At 44.0% G+C, this 12,778-nt stretch overlaps 1 protein-coding gene across 1 annotated transcript in view; it reads right to left on the reverse strand.

Moving 5' to 3' along the window:
* The window catches only part of LOC125633474 (NKG2-A/NKG2-B type II integral membrane protein-like), a 34,284-nt gene extending 22,284 nt beyond the window's left edge, over positions 1 to 12,000 (reverse strand). The window contains exons 1-2 of the mRNA XM_075124960.1: positions 11,949 to 12,000; positions 10,466 to 10,861 (exon numbers count right to left, since the gene is read on the reverse strand). Of these exons, the coding sequence (XP_074981061.1) occupies positions 10,466 to 10,861; positions 11,949 to 12,000 (448 nt within the window). The remainder of the gene's footprint in view (positions 1 to 10,465; positions 10,862 to 11,948) is intronic.
* Between the last annotated feature and the right edge of the window lie 778 nt (positions 12,001 to 12,778).

The following is a 12,778-nucleotide window of genomic DNA, read 5'->3' on the forward strand; positions in this document are numbered from 1 at the left end:
CTCAATTCAATCAATGGGAGAAACTTCAGATTAAAAGACTAAAAGGGACTATCATAATAATCTAGTCTGACCTCCTGCACATCGCAGACCACAGAACCTCACCCATCCACTCCTGTAATAGACCCCTAACCTCTGGCTGAGTTACTGAACTCCTCAAATCATGGTTTAAAGACTTCAAATTACAGAGAATCCCCTATTTACACTAGTTTAAACCTGCAAGTGACCCATGCCACATGCTTCAGAGGAAGACAAAAAACTGGCAGGGGAAAATTCCTTCCTGACCCCAGATATGGCAATCAGTCAAACCCAGAGCCTGGGTCAAGACCCACCAGGCAGACACCTGGGAAAGAATTCTCTGTAGTAACTCAGAGCCCTACCCATCTACTGTCCCGTCTCCGGCCTTTGGGGATTTTTGCTACTGGCGATCACCAGTAGCCCACATGCCATCGTAGGCAACCCCATCAGACCATCCCCTCCATTAACTTTTGAAGCTCAGTCATGATACCAGTTAGATTTTTTGCTCCCAGTGCTGCCCTTGGAAGGCTACTCCAGAACTTCACTCCTCTGATGGTTAGAAACCTTTGCCCAATTTTGAGCCTAAACTTGTTGATGGACAGTTTATAGCCATTTGTTCTTGTGTCCACATTGGCGCTTAACTTAAACAACTCCTCTTCCTCCCTGTTATTTATTCCTCTGATGTATTTATAGAAAGCAATCATATCTCCCCTCAGCTTTCCTTTGTTTAGGCTAAACAAGCTCAACCAATTTGGGCCTCCTCTCATAAGGTAGGTTTTCCATTCCTCAGATCGTCCTATTAGACCTTCTCTGCACCTGTTCCAGTTTGAATTCATTTTTCATAAACATTGGAGACCAGAATTGCACACAGTATTCCAGATGAGGTCTCACCAGTGCCTTGTATAAGGGTACTAACACTTCCCTGTCTCTACTGGAAATACTTCACCTGATGCATCCTAGCACTGCATTAGCTTTTTTCATGGCTGCGTCACATTGATGTGTCCTCGTCATCCTGTGACCTACCAGTACAGTCATCCTCCTCTGTCACTTCCAACTAAGTCCCCAGTTTATAGCAAAAATTCTTCTTGTTAGTCCCTAAGTGCATGACCTTGCACTTTGTACTATTAAAATTTCAGCCCATTTCTATTACTCCAATTTACAAGGTCATCCAGGTCATCTTGTATTATATTCCAGTCCTCCTCCATATTGACTATACTTCCCAACTTTGTGTCATCTGTAAATTTTATTTGCACACTCTCACTTTTTGTGAGATGGTCATTAATAAAAATATTAAATAAGATTGGTCCCAAGACCGATCCCGGAGGACTCCACTAGTAACCTCCCTGCAGCCTGACAGTTCACCTTTCACTATGACCCGTTCGTAGTTGCTCCTTTAACCAGTTCCTTATCCACCTTTGAGTTCTCATATTAATCCCCATCTACTCCAATTTAACTAATAATTGACCATGTGGAACTGTATCAAATGCAATGATTCTTTTCTATGGGAAGAGCAAACTAATCAAAGATGATGTAATCAAATAATTTTATGGGATACTTGGTGGAGATTAATTAAGTTAGAGACACACGCTAAAGGAAATGTTGTTAAACTATGACTACTTGGAAATTTGCATGAAGTATTAATGCACAAAAGAATTTAACTTGATTTAGGTTGGATATTAGATTTAGGTTGGAGATTTAGGTTGGATATTAGGAAAAACTTTTTCACTAGGAGGGTGGTGAAACACTGGAATGCGTTACCTAGGGAGGTGGTAGAATCTCCTTCCTTAGAAGTTTTTAAGGTCAGGCTTGACAAAGCCCTGGCTGGGATGATTTAATTGGGGATCGGTCCTGCTTTGAGCAGGGGGTTGGACTAGATGACCTCCTGAGCTCCCTTCCAACCCTGATATTCTATGATTCTATGATGACATTGGAACACAATAAACTCATCAATAAGGCCATATCTACACTAGAAATGGTTTGCCAGTATAGATATACCAGCAAACGGTGCTAGAGTAGATGCAGCTTATACTGGCAAAAAGGTGATTTTGATGGTATAGCTTATAATGGGTTCCTGAGCAAAATAAGTTGTATTGGCAACAACAGTCTTTTTTTACCAGTATAAGCTGTGTTTACACTAGGGTTTTAGTCAGTAGAATAATATTGCAAAAATCACACCCCAAGCTGACATTGCTAAACTGCCAAAAGTTTCTACTGTAGACCTGGCTTATGGAGAGAGAGAGAGAGATTCACTCATTCAAGAGACAAATAAGCTTTACTACAGAAAAGCCTTTAAGCTCCCCCATCTCCACAGCACTAACTGGCAATGTGCTACTTTGTTTATCTTCACCATCAACACTATCATTTCACAGACAATTTGAAAACCATACCCTATAGATGACTCAGATGTAGAAGAAACCACATGTTGAGATATAATAACAAGCCTGCATCTTCAACTATCTCCTATGACTAGACTAGATCATTTCCCACCTCCTGTTCTACTCAGATGGGTTTCTTAATCTTTGACGTCTTAATTTGCCCACTCTGACTAAAACGAGATTGTGGTTTCCCTTTCAGCAGATTGTTGTGGTTCACCTCTTGTAGAAGTCCTTATTTGTGAGGAGGACAATGCTGTGCAGATAGTTTCCCATGTCACAATTGTACCCTTTCATCTGAATGGCCCCAGTGGGTTTATTTAGATGTTGCTATTTAGTTTTGCAGAATCCCATCTTTCAGTTTTTAAACATCAGTTTCTATTATTATGGTTGCAGAGAAAACCTCAGAAATGAATGGCAGAGATGCCTAAGTGATTCCTGGAACAATAGCCCTGAAAGGGATGACCTGCCCCATTCCTCTAAGTGAGGTGTTAACTCAGAGGCCTATTGATGATAATTTAGATGCTAACTTTATTTAATTCCTCATGTAAGAAAGGAGAGGGAGGATCACAAATCAGCACAATCTGCTTTGAGAAACAGCTCATTTTGGTGCCCGACATGGCTGGCATTTCAGAGATAATACTTATTAAATTCCCCCTCGGACAAAAAGGAGCCATGCCAAAGAAGTCTAGGAGAGCCCATGGGCATATTCAGGCCCCACTGAGGAGGAGCCCAGTGGAGCTCAGAGCATGATCATATTTTGAAAAAAATCTGTGTAAGTGGTGCCTCACTTTGATGACTAACATGGTACAAAACTTATTCTGTGTGTTGATCTTGAGATAGTAGCACTACCCTTTCCCCCAATTTAACTCTTGCACAGATTAAAAATCAGTGTAAATTAGATATTATGTTTTTGCACATGGTCTGTTAGCCAGATTACAAAACCACATAAGAACACAAGAACATAAGAACGGCTATACTGGGTCAGACCAAAGGCCCATCTAACCCAGTATCCCATCTTCTGACATTGGCTAGTGCCAGGTGCCCCAGAGGGAATGAACAGAACAGGTAACCATCAAGTGATTCATTCCCTGTCTCCCATTTCCAGCTTCTGGCAAAGAGAGGCTAGGGACACCATCCCTGCCCATCCTGGCTAATTGCCATTGATGGACCCATCCTCCATGAATTTATCTAGTCCTTTTTGGGACCCTGTTATAGTCTTGACCTTCACAAAATCTTCTGGCAAGGAGTGCAACAGATTGACTGTGCGTTGTGTGAAAAAATACTTCCTTTTCTATGTTTTAAACCTGCTACCTATTAATTTCATTTGGTGACCCCGAGTTATTATGTTATGAGAAGGAGTAAATAACATGTCCTTATTTACTTTCTCCACATCAATCATGATTTTATAGACCTCTATCATATCCCGCCTTAGTCATCTTTTTTCCAAGCTGAAAAGTCCCAGTCTTATTAATCTCTCCTCATATAACAGCCATTCCACACTCCTAATAATTTGTGTAGCCCTTTTCTGAACCTTTTCCAATTCCAATATATATTTTTTGAGATGGGGCGACCACATCTGCATGCAGTATTCAAGATTTGGGCATACCATGGAGTTATATAGAGGCAATATGATGTTTTTGGTCTTATTATCTACCCCTTTCTTAATGATTCCCAATATTCTGTTTGCTTTTTTGACTGATGCTGCACATTGAGAGGACGTTTTCAGAGAACTATCCACAATGACTCCAAGATCTCTTTCTTGAGTGGTAACAGCCAATTTAGAACCCATAATTTTATATGTATAGTTGGGATTATGTTTTCCAATGTGCATTACTTTGCATTTATCAAGAATGAATTTCATCTGCCATGGTCACCCAGTTTTAAGAGATCCCTTTGTTGCTCTTCGCAGTCTGCCTGGGACTTAACTATCTTGAGCACTTTTTTATCATCTGCAAATTTTGCCACCTCACTGTTTACCCCTTTTCCCAGATCATTTATGAATATATTGAAAAGGACTGGGCCCAGTAGACCTCTATTTGCCTCTCTTCATTCTGAGAACTGACCATTTATTCCTACCCTTTGTTTCCAATCTTTTAACTAGTTACTAGTCCATGAGAGCACTTTCCCTCTTATTCCATGACAGTTTACTTTGCTTAAGAGCCTTTGGTGAAGGAACTTGTCAAAGGCTTTCTGAAAATCTAAGTATACTGTATCCACTAGATCCCCCTTGTCCACATGCCTGTTGACCCCCTCAAAGAATTCTAGTATATTGGTGAGGCATGATTTCCCTTTTCCTTAACTACCAAAATAATCTGAAAAATTAAAAGTATCTCTAAGCAGACCTATAGACCAAAAGACAACTTATAAAAATGTACACAATTTACAAGTTGCACAGTATGTGTGAATTTATTGTGAATTTTAGTTCTGCAGAACAAAACCCTCAACAAGCAATGTGAAACTGTGGAGAGTATCATCCAACTGCAGAAAACACTGGAAATCTGCCACCAGCAAAGAGATGATCTCCAAGCAAAGAACACAAACCCCACAAATATTGTGAACATGAAGGGTAGAAACTCAAGTTCACTATTCTCTTAGATCCCTTATTGTAACATATTTGTTTCATTAGATGTCTGTTCACCTTGTCATTATTAACAAAAGAGCTTTCTCAAGGTTCCTCTGTCCCTGTGCACACACTGTCCAAGGGCCTGATCTAATTGTTAATAGTAAGGAAAGCCACAAAAGAATCTTTGCGGGAAGTGTTGGGCATCCAGCAGGGGTTATACTCAATGATCCCAGGCACTCTAACACCAGGGTTTTGTAACATGGGCATATCAGTTTCCAATTTATGTCACCCTGTTCCTTTGGGAGTGACAGGATGTGAACCACAAATGACAAACTGACTCATGTCTCATTCATTTCACCTATGTGATATATGACGTTTCCTTCCTCCCTGGGTGCTCTCATTTCCTCTCTTGTTCATAGGGCCTACAAATAGTTACAATTTCTGTGACCATTGATAATAGCAATTCACTGACGAGACTGGGTCAGCATTTAAGTGGATCAGCATTAAGTCAGCACACTAGTGGGATATAGCATACACCTGTTCAAAATTTTCCCTAAACCCCTGATCAAGCTCTTCCATTCTAGGACTATGCTTGCAGACGCACATGCCAAGGACTGTGCTAGAAGGTGACAGATGAGAGAAATCCTGGTGTCTTTCTTTTTTTTTAAATTTTAAGTTGCAGGTTTAGGGCCAGTTTTCCCTTTTCATATTTCAGTGGAAAAATCTTTATCATTCCTGATAATTTGGGGATGTATCTCACTTGCACCTCCCCATATGTTGGACCTTTGAGCAGACAGTGACTCTGCAGTTCAGTCTCTTCTCTCTTACATTGGTTGCACGTATGTTCTTCTCTGGGGCAGACGGTGCCTGGCCTAGTTCCATTAATGGTGCTAGCCTCCTCTAAGTAAGGAGGGTGAGGCTATGCTGGACTAGGGATGCTACCTCTTGGATTCTCCATGTTTGTTTTCTAACTGTCCCAAATTCATAGCCAGCATCAGCTGAACCTGAGACACACAGACTCAGCAGCAGCATTAATTACTTTTAGTTTCAAATCACAAACTTGTGCCACTTGGAGACTGTATTCCAGTACAGAATGGTGGCGCATGAATATGCCAGTGCAGCCAATACGTTATGACCCCTCACATGAAACTGCATCACACAGAAATGTGATGGACCTATAATGTCTCTTTTTCAAGGAGATAAATGCAGACCTTGCCCAGAGAGCTGGATACAACATGGAGAGAAGTGTTACCATTTTTGCTAAGGAAATGAAAACATGGCACAAGAGTAAAGAATACTGCTCTTCTTGGGCAGAACAAGGAAGAGCTATAGGGAATTTACCCTGTTGCTTTGTTTCCTGTATATTCAAAACTATAGCGGCCATATAGCTCTGTGATGGGGAAGTAAATTATGGTTATAAAATGAATGGTCATATTGGCAGGATAATGTGACCCTCAAACTGCCCTGTATTATATTCCATGCTAAATTTCCTAAGAGGGCTGGACAAGGCTATGGCCACCACAGAAGGGAATGAATAAAAATTCTAAGACTACCTGAAGGGCTTAAAGGAAGTGTGATGACACTTGGTCTAACTCCAATAAGAAAGGAGTGGACAGATTTAATTATTTGCGCACAGGGATTGGGGGAGCGTGACAGGGTGACAACCCACTCCTGTTTTCTGCTGTCTACACAAACTCTGAGTCATTCAATTGTTAAACACCATTGTGCAGTTTATTTACATTTTCTCTCCCACCACCTTACTGATCCAGCCATCATATTATTTAGTTTCAGTTTCTCCTCAGTTCTCTGCCAAGAAGAGGAGAGGGCAGAGATCTCACTACCCAGAGATCCATTCTGGTTCTAGTTCTCCTTGCTAGCCTGCCTGCTGCCCCGCCCCCCTCTCCCAGTTTCCCTTTCCCCTTCTTCTTCCTCTTCCCCTTCCCATTCCCCTCTCCTCCTCTCCTGCACGTCCTTCCTGTGCCTTCTTATGCCCCCTGTGTTAATGGGTCAAATTTTCCCATTAGTTCCCCCCCAGCCAATTCAAATCTGCTAATTAGGCCCCATCAGGTCCATCCTGGGGGGCATTAATTTGTGTTTAAAGTATGTCTACACTATGGACCTTACAGTGCTTCAAAATGGTTTCCTTGAGGACCTGCTCCATGATTTTTCCAGGGACTGAGGTGAGGCTGACTGGTCTGTAGTTCCCCAGGTTCTCCTTCTTCCCTTTTTTAAAGGTGGGCACTATATTTGCCTTTTTTCAATCATCCGGGACCTCCCCTGTTCAGCACGAGTTTTCAGAGATAATGGCCAATGGCTCTGCAACCACATCACCCAATTCCCTCAGCACCCTCGGATGCATTAGATCTGGACCCATGGACTTGTGCATGTCCAGCTTTTCTAAATAGTCCTTAATCTGTTCTTTCACCCACTGAGGGCTGCTCACCTCTTCCCCATACTTTGCTGCCCAGGACAGCAGTGTGGGAGCTGACCTTGTCTGTGAAGACCGAGGCAAAAAAAGCATTGAGTACTTCAGCTTTTTCCACATCATCTGTCACTAGGTTGCTTCCCCCATTCATTAAGGGTCCCACACTTTCCCTGACCTTTTTCTTGTTGCTAACATACCTGTAGAAACCCTTCTTGTTATCCTTTACATCCCTTGCTAGCTGCAACTCCAGTTGTGTTTTGGCCTTCCTGATTACACCCCGGCATGCTCGAGCAATATTTTTATACTCCTCCCTAGTTATCTGTCTAAGTCCCCACTTTTTGTAAGCTTCCTTTTTGTGTTTAAGCTCACAGAAGATTTCTCTGTTAAACTAAGCTGGTCGCCTGCCATATTTGCTATTCTTTCTGCACATCGGGATGGTTTGTTCCTGCGCCCTCAATAAGGTTTCTTTTAAAAACAGCCAGCTCTCCTGGACTCCTTTCCCCCTCATATTAACCTCCCAGGGTATTCTGCCCATCAGTTCCCTGGAGGAGTCAAATTCTGCTTTTCTGAAGTCCAGGATCCATATTTTGCTACTCTCCTTTCTTCCTTTAGTGAGGATTCTGAATTCGACCATCTCATGGTCACTGCTCCCCAGGTTGTCACCCACTTCTACTTCCCCTACCAATTCTTCCCTGTTTATGAGCAGCAGGTCAATTGGAGAACAGCCCCTGTTTGGTTCCTCCAGTAGTTGCACCAAGAAGTCGTCCCCAACACTCTCCAAAAACTTCCTGGATTGTCTGTGCACTGCTGTATTGCTCTCCCAGCAGATTTCAGGGTGATTGAAGCCCCCCATTATGTTCCCATCATATTTTTGATTCCTATACATTCCTATAAATATCTTGCTTTCATGGATATATTGCTACATTTATAGAATCATAGAAATGTAGCATTGAAAGAGACCGCTAGAGGTCATCAAGTCCAGGCCCCAGGGCTGAGGCAGGACTAAGTAAACCTAGACCATCCATAAGAGGTGTTTTTCCAACCGGTTCTTAAAAACTTCCAGTGATAGGGATTCCACAAATTCCACTGGCAGCTTGTTCCAGAATTTAACTACTCTTAGGGAATGTTTGCACTACAAATTCAGGTTTATTTTATGTAAGTTGACACTGAGCCTCTGATTTAAGCAAGTCTCTCTTGCTTGTCCCCACTATGCTCATTGTATCCGCGGAGTGCATCTTCACTAGCAGGACTTGCATCGACGCATGGAGCGCTGCACTGTGGGTAGCTATCCCACAGTGCATGGAGCCGAGTGAAACATTGGGTTGGGCTTGCAATGCTTCATGGGACCAAAACATTTGTGCAGGTGGTTATAGGAACATGGCATTAGCATCCCATCATGCACTTACCTTCCTCCCTCCCTGAAATCAATGGCAAAGAAACCAAGCCCTTTTCACGCATTTTTTCCTAAGCCTGGGTTACCCGCACAGATGCCATAGCACATCAAGCATGGACCCCACTCAGCTGTACACTGTTGTTGTGAGCATTACAAACAACTCACGCCTTATCCTGCAGTATTTACTCAGCCAAAGCAGACGCCACTGTGCGGAAGAATGTGATGCCACGCAAGCAGCCCTGCTGTAAGCCATGGACCGGAGCAATTCGCAGTTGCTGGCAACAGTCAAGCATCACCTTGACACGGTGGAGCACCGCTTCTGGACCCAGGAAGCAAACACTGGCTGGTGGGACCGTGTAGTTAGGCAGCTATGGCATGATGAGCAGTGGCTGCAGAACTTTCGAACGTGTCAAACCACTTTCATGGAACTGTGTGAAGAGCTTTCCTCAGCCCTGAAGCGTAGCAATAGTAAAATGAGAGCTGATCTGACAGTCGAGAAACAAATGGAAATAGTTCTGTGAAAGCTTGCAACACCAGACTGCTACCAGTCAGTGGGGAATCAATTCGGAGTGGGTAAATCTACTGTGGAGTCTGTTGTGATCCAAGTTGCCAGGGCAATCGATGGACTTCTGCTAAGAAGAGTAGTGATTCTGGGAAACGTGCAGGACATAGTGGATAGTTTTGCCAGAGTGCGGTTCTCTAACTGTGGTGGGGCTATAGACGGAACACATATCCCTATCTTGGCATCAGACCATCTTGCCAAAGAGCACATAAATTGCAAGGGGCACTTCTCAATGGTGTTAAAAGCTCTGATGGATCACAGGAACCATTTCACCCACATCAATGTGGGATGATCGGGAAAGGTGAAGACATGCTCATCTTTAGGAACTCCAGTCTGTTCAGAAAGCTGCAAGTAGGGACTTTCTTTCCGGACTGCAAAATAACCATTGGGGATGTTGAAATGCCAGTCATTATCCTGGGAGACCCAGCCTACCCCTTGCTTCCATGGCTCATGAAGCCGTACAGAGGCAGCCTGGAGAGCAGTAAGGAGCGGTTCAACCATAGGCTGAGCAAGTGCAGAATGGTCGTGGAATGTGCCTTTGGATGTTTAAAAGGCTGCTGGCGTGTTTTGCTTACTAGGTTAGACCTCAGTGAAAGCAATATCCCCATTGTAGTTGCTGCATTCTGTGTGCTCCATAATATCTGTGAAACAAAGGGAGAAAAGTTTCCAGTGGGGTGGGGAGTTGAGGCAGATTTCCTGGCAGCCAATTCTGAGCAGCCAGACACCAGGGCAATAAGAACAGCACATCGAGAGGGTCTGTGTCTCCGTGAGACTTTGAAAACCAGTTTCAGCAATGAACCAGAGTAATGTGACACTTATCTGTGTTGTTCCTTACCAAACTGTCCCCTCCAGTACATTTTCTCCCCTGTAAATTCCACCCCCACCAACCAATGTGTGTTGAATGAATAAAGTGCCTTTTCTCCTCAATCCATTAGGTTTTATTATGCTCACAAACACATAGAGACAGCAAAGAAAAATAAGATAACCTGGGGCAAAAGGGCTGATAACACTCTGGGGGGAGAAACAAGGACAACTTGCATACAGAGGCACTGAAATAACAATCAAAGGTGTGGGAATGGGTGCCTTCTGGTCCTTGTACCCTCCCCTGGAGTTGAGTGCAAGGGATACCAACTCCCCCGCCCCCGGCCTCGTAGGACATTTTGGGGAGGAGGATGTAGAATGGGCGATGATGGCAGCAGGTTGAGCATAGGATGCAGAGGGACTCTAGCATCCAGCTGCCTTTCTTGAACCTGAGCTAGACGCCTCAACATATCTATTTGCTCCCTCATAATCCACACCATCTTGTCCTGTGTGTCACGCACATGTTCCCTGCATGCTCTCCTGTCCTCGCTGTCCTTGTGAAGGCTGTCGGACAGTGCAATCCTTCTTGCGCTGAGCTCTGTCTTGTCACTCTTGGAGGCACGCATTAACTTATTGAACATGTCCTCCCGAGTCTTCTTTTTCTGCCTTCTAATCTGGGAAAGTCTCTGTCCCAGTGTGGAGGATGCACCGACAGACGAGGTTTCAGCTGCAAAGAATACAAAGCATAAGGGTAGCATTGACAGTGCATACGTTGTTTCTGGTGCAAGGTTAATTCTTTTTATAAAAGCAATACCCCTCAGTGCACTTCCCTGCAAGCCACAATGGAATCACAACCGCTGGCTACTGCAAGAGTCGGTTTGCTGCTCCAGTCATGGTGTGTACGGCCACGAGGCATGGACGAGAGATCTTGTGCTGCTGCTTTTCTGAAGACATCCTTGGGATCAGTGGTTCTAACCTCAGAGAAGCCCCCTTTCCTTTAGCAACCTGGATAGTGCTTGAGGACAGGGAACAGTTTAAAGCCCTGCAAATAGCTTGATTGTTACAAAAGTGGCACCAGGTTGGGGGGGGGAGGGGAGACAAACAGGAAGCCCCCCATTTTTTAAATGCTGGTTGCAATTGGCAGTGATCCCTTCCAACCACAACCATGGCATGCTCAGGAAAGCGTGATCGTGTGACTCAGAATTCACCAAACAGGTGCAGATAACTTGTCGAATTGTTTGAGGTTTAAGGATTAGCATTTAAAAGTTCCCCCTTTTCCCCTAGGTGACCATATGCAATATCACTCTCCTGAGGATAACAGAGGCAGCAAGGGAGCAGATGATGCAAGCATCTGGGTACCGATCTGGTCCTTATGATGCAATACTGTGTGCGGCAATGATGCCAGAAGAGTTAATACTGGAGTGGTACGGGAAAGTGTACTGCCATAGTGGACAAAATAAGGCAGCCCTGCCCAGAAACCTTCTGCAAAGGATTGCAGAGTACCTCCATGAAAGCTTCCTAGAGAACTCCATCAATGAGTCCAGGGCCATCCCCATGCACATAAACAGTCTTTTTCAGAGAGCAGCTTCTGTGTAGCTACAGTGGCCACTGATAACCACTATACCTATTTTTTGTTCAGATTCAACCTTAAAAATAGTAGCATGTAACCCCTACAGTTGATTGGAAATGTGTACTCACCAGAGGTGCCTTCCCTGGCAGCACACTCTGCCGACAATTGGTCCTGTGTGGGGATGGGCTCCAGAGTTAAAAAATGTTATTGGCTGTCGGGGAGAATGGATCCTCTGCTGGCCTACCTCGCATTCTCCTCCTCTTCTTCCTCTTCCTCATCAATAATGTCCTCCTCATTGTTGCTCGAGGTCACCCGGGGCTCCTGGGAGGTATCCACAGATCATTTTGGGGTAGTGGTGGGGTCGTCGCCAAAAATCGCATGCAGCTCCTCATAGAAGTGGCATGTCTGTGGCTAGGAACCAGAGCGACTGTTCACTTCCCTTGTCTTCTAGTATGCTTGCTGTAGCTCCTTTATTTTCATGTGGCACTGCTGTGTGTCCCTGGTGTAGCCCTTCTCCCCCATGTCTCACATGAGTGTTGCTGGCACCCAGTGCCCAGAGACAAAACAACAGCAGGGGTTTGTTGCCTGGTATGCGTCACCCAATAAACACAACGGGGTGGAGAAACAGAAAAGTTTATTTGGAATTCCAAAGAAAGGTACAGGGAGAGAAATCTCAAATCCTGCACACCACAGCAGATCATTACACACACTTTTATATTCCTTAATGCTACTACACTAAACATCAGCCAATCAAAGCTTTGTGCAAATACTCTGCCTTCCTTATATGGGTTACAACAATGTTTATTTCCTACAACCTCTAACAAACATTCCTAGCAACTTAAACAACCAGCACATCCTGTCTGGCCTTGTAGCTGTCTCTCCTGTTATCTTTAACTTGGCGTCAGCAAACCTTACACTATGAGGCATTATCTACAACTGCAAGATTGTTTTAAGAGCAAAAGAGCTTACTCAAACCAGCCAGGCCTGAGTTCTACTAAGGGGGATTGACAAGAAGCCCTTAGGCCTTCAGCAGGGAGACTTCCTCGACCCTTATGGACTTCCATCCCCTCGACT

Source organism: Caretta caretta, chromosome 1, assembly GCF_965140235.1.
Source record: "Caretta caretta isolate rCarCar2 chromosome 1, rCarCar1.hap1, whole genome shotgun sequence".
NCBI classification, from domain to species: domain Eukaryota; kingdom Metazoa; phylum Chordata; order Testudines; family Cheloniidae; genus Caretta; species Caretta caretta.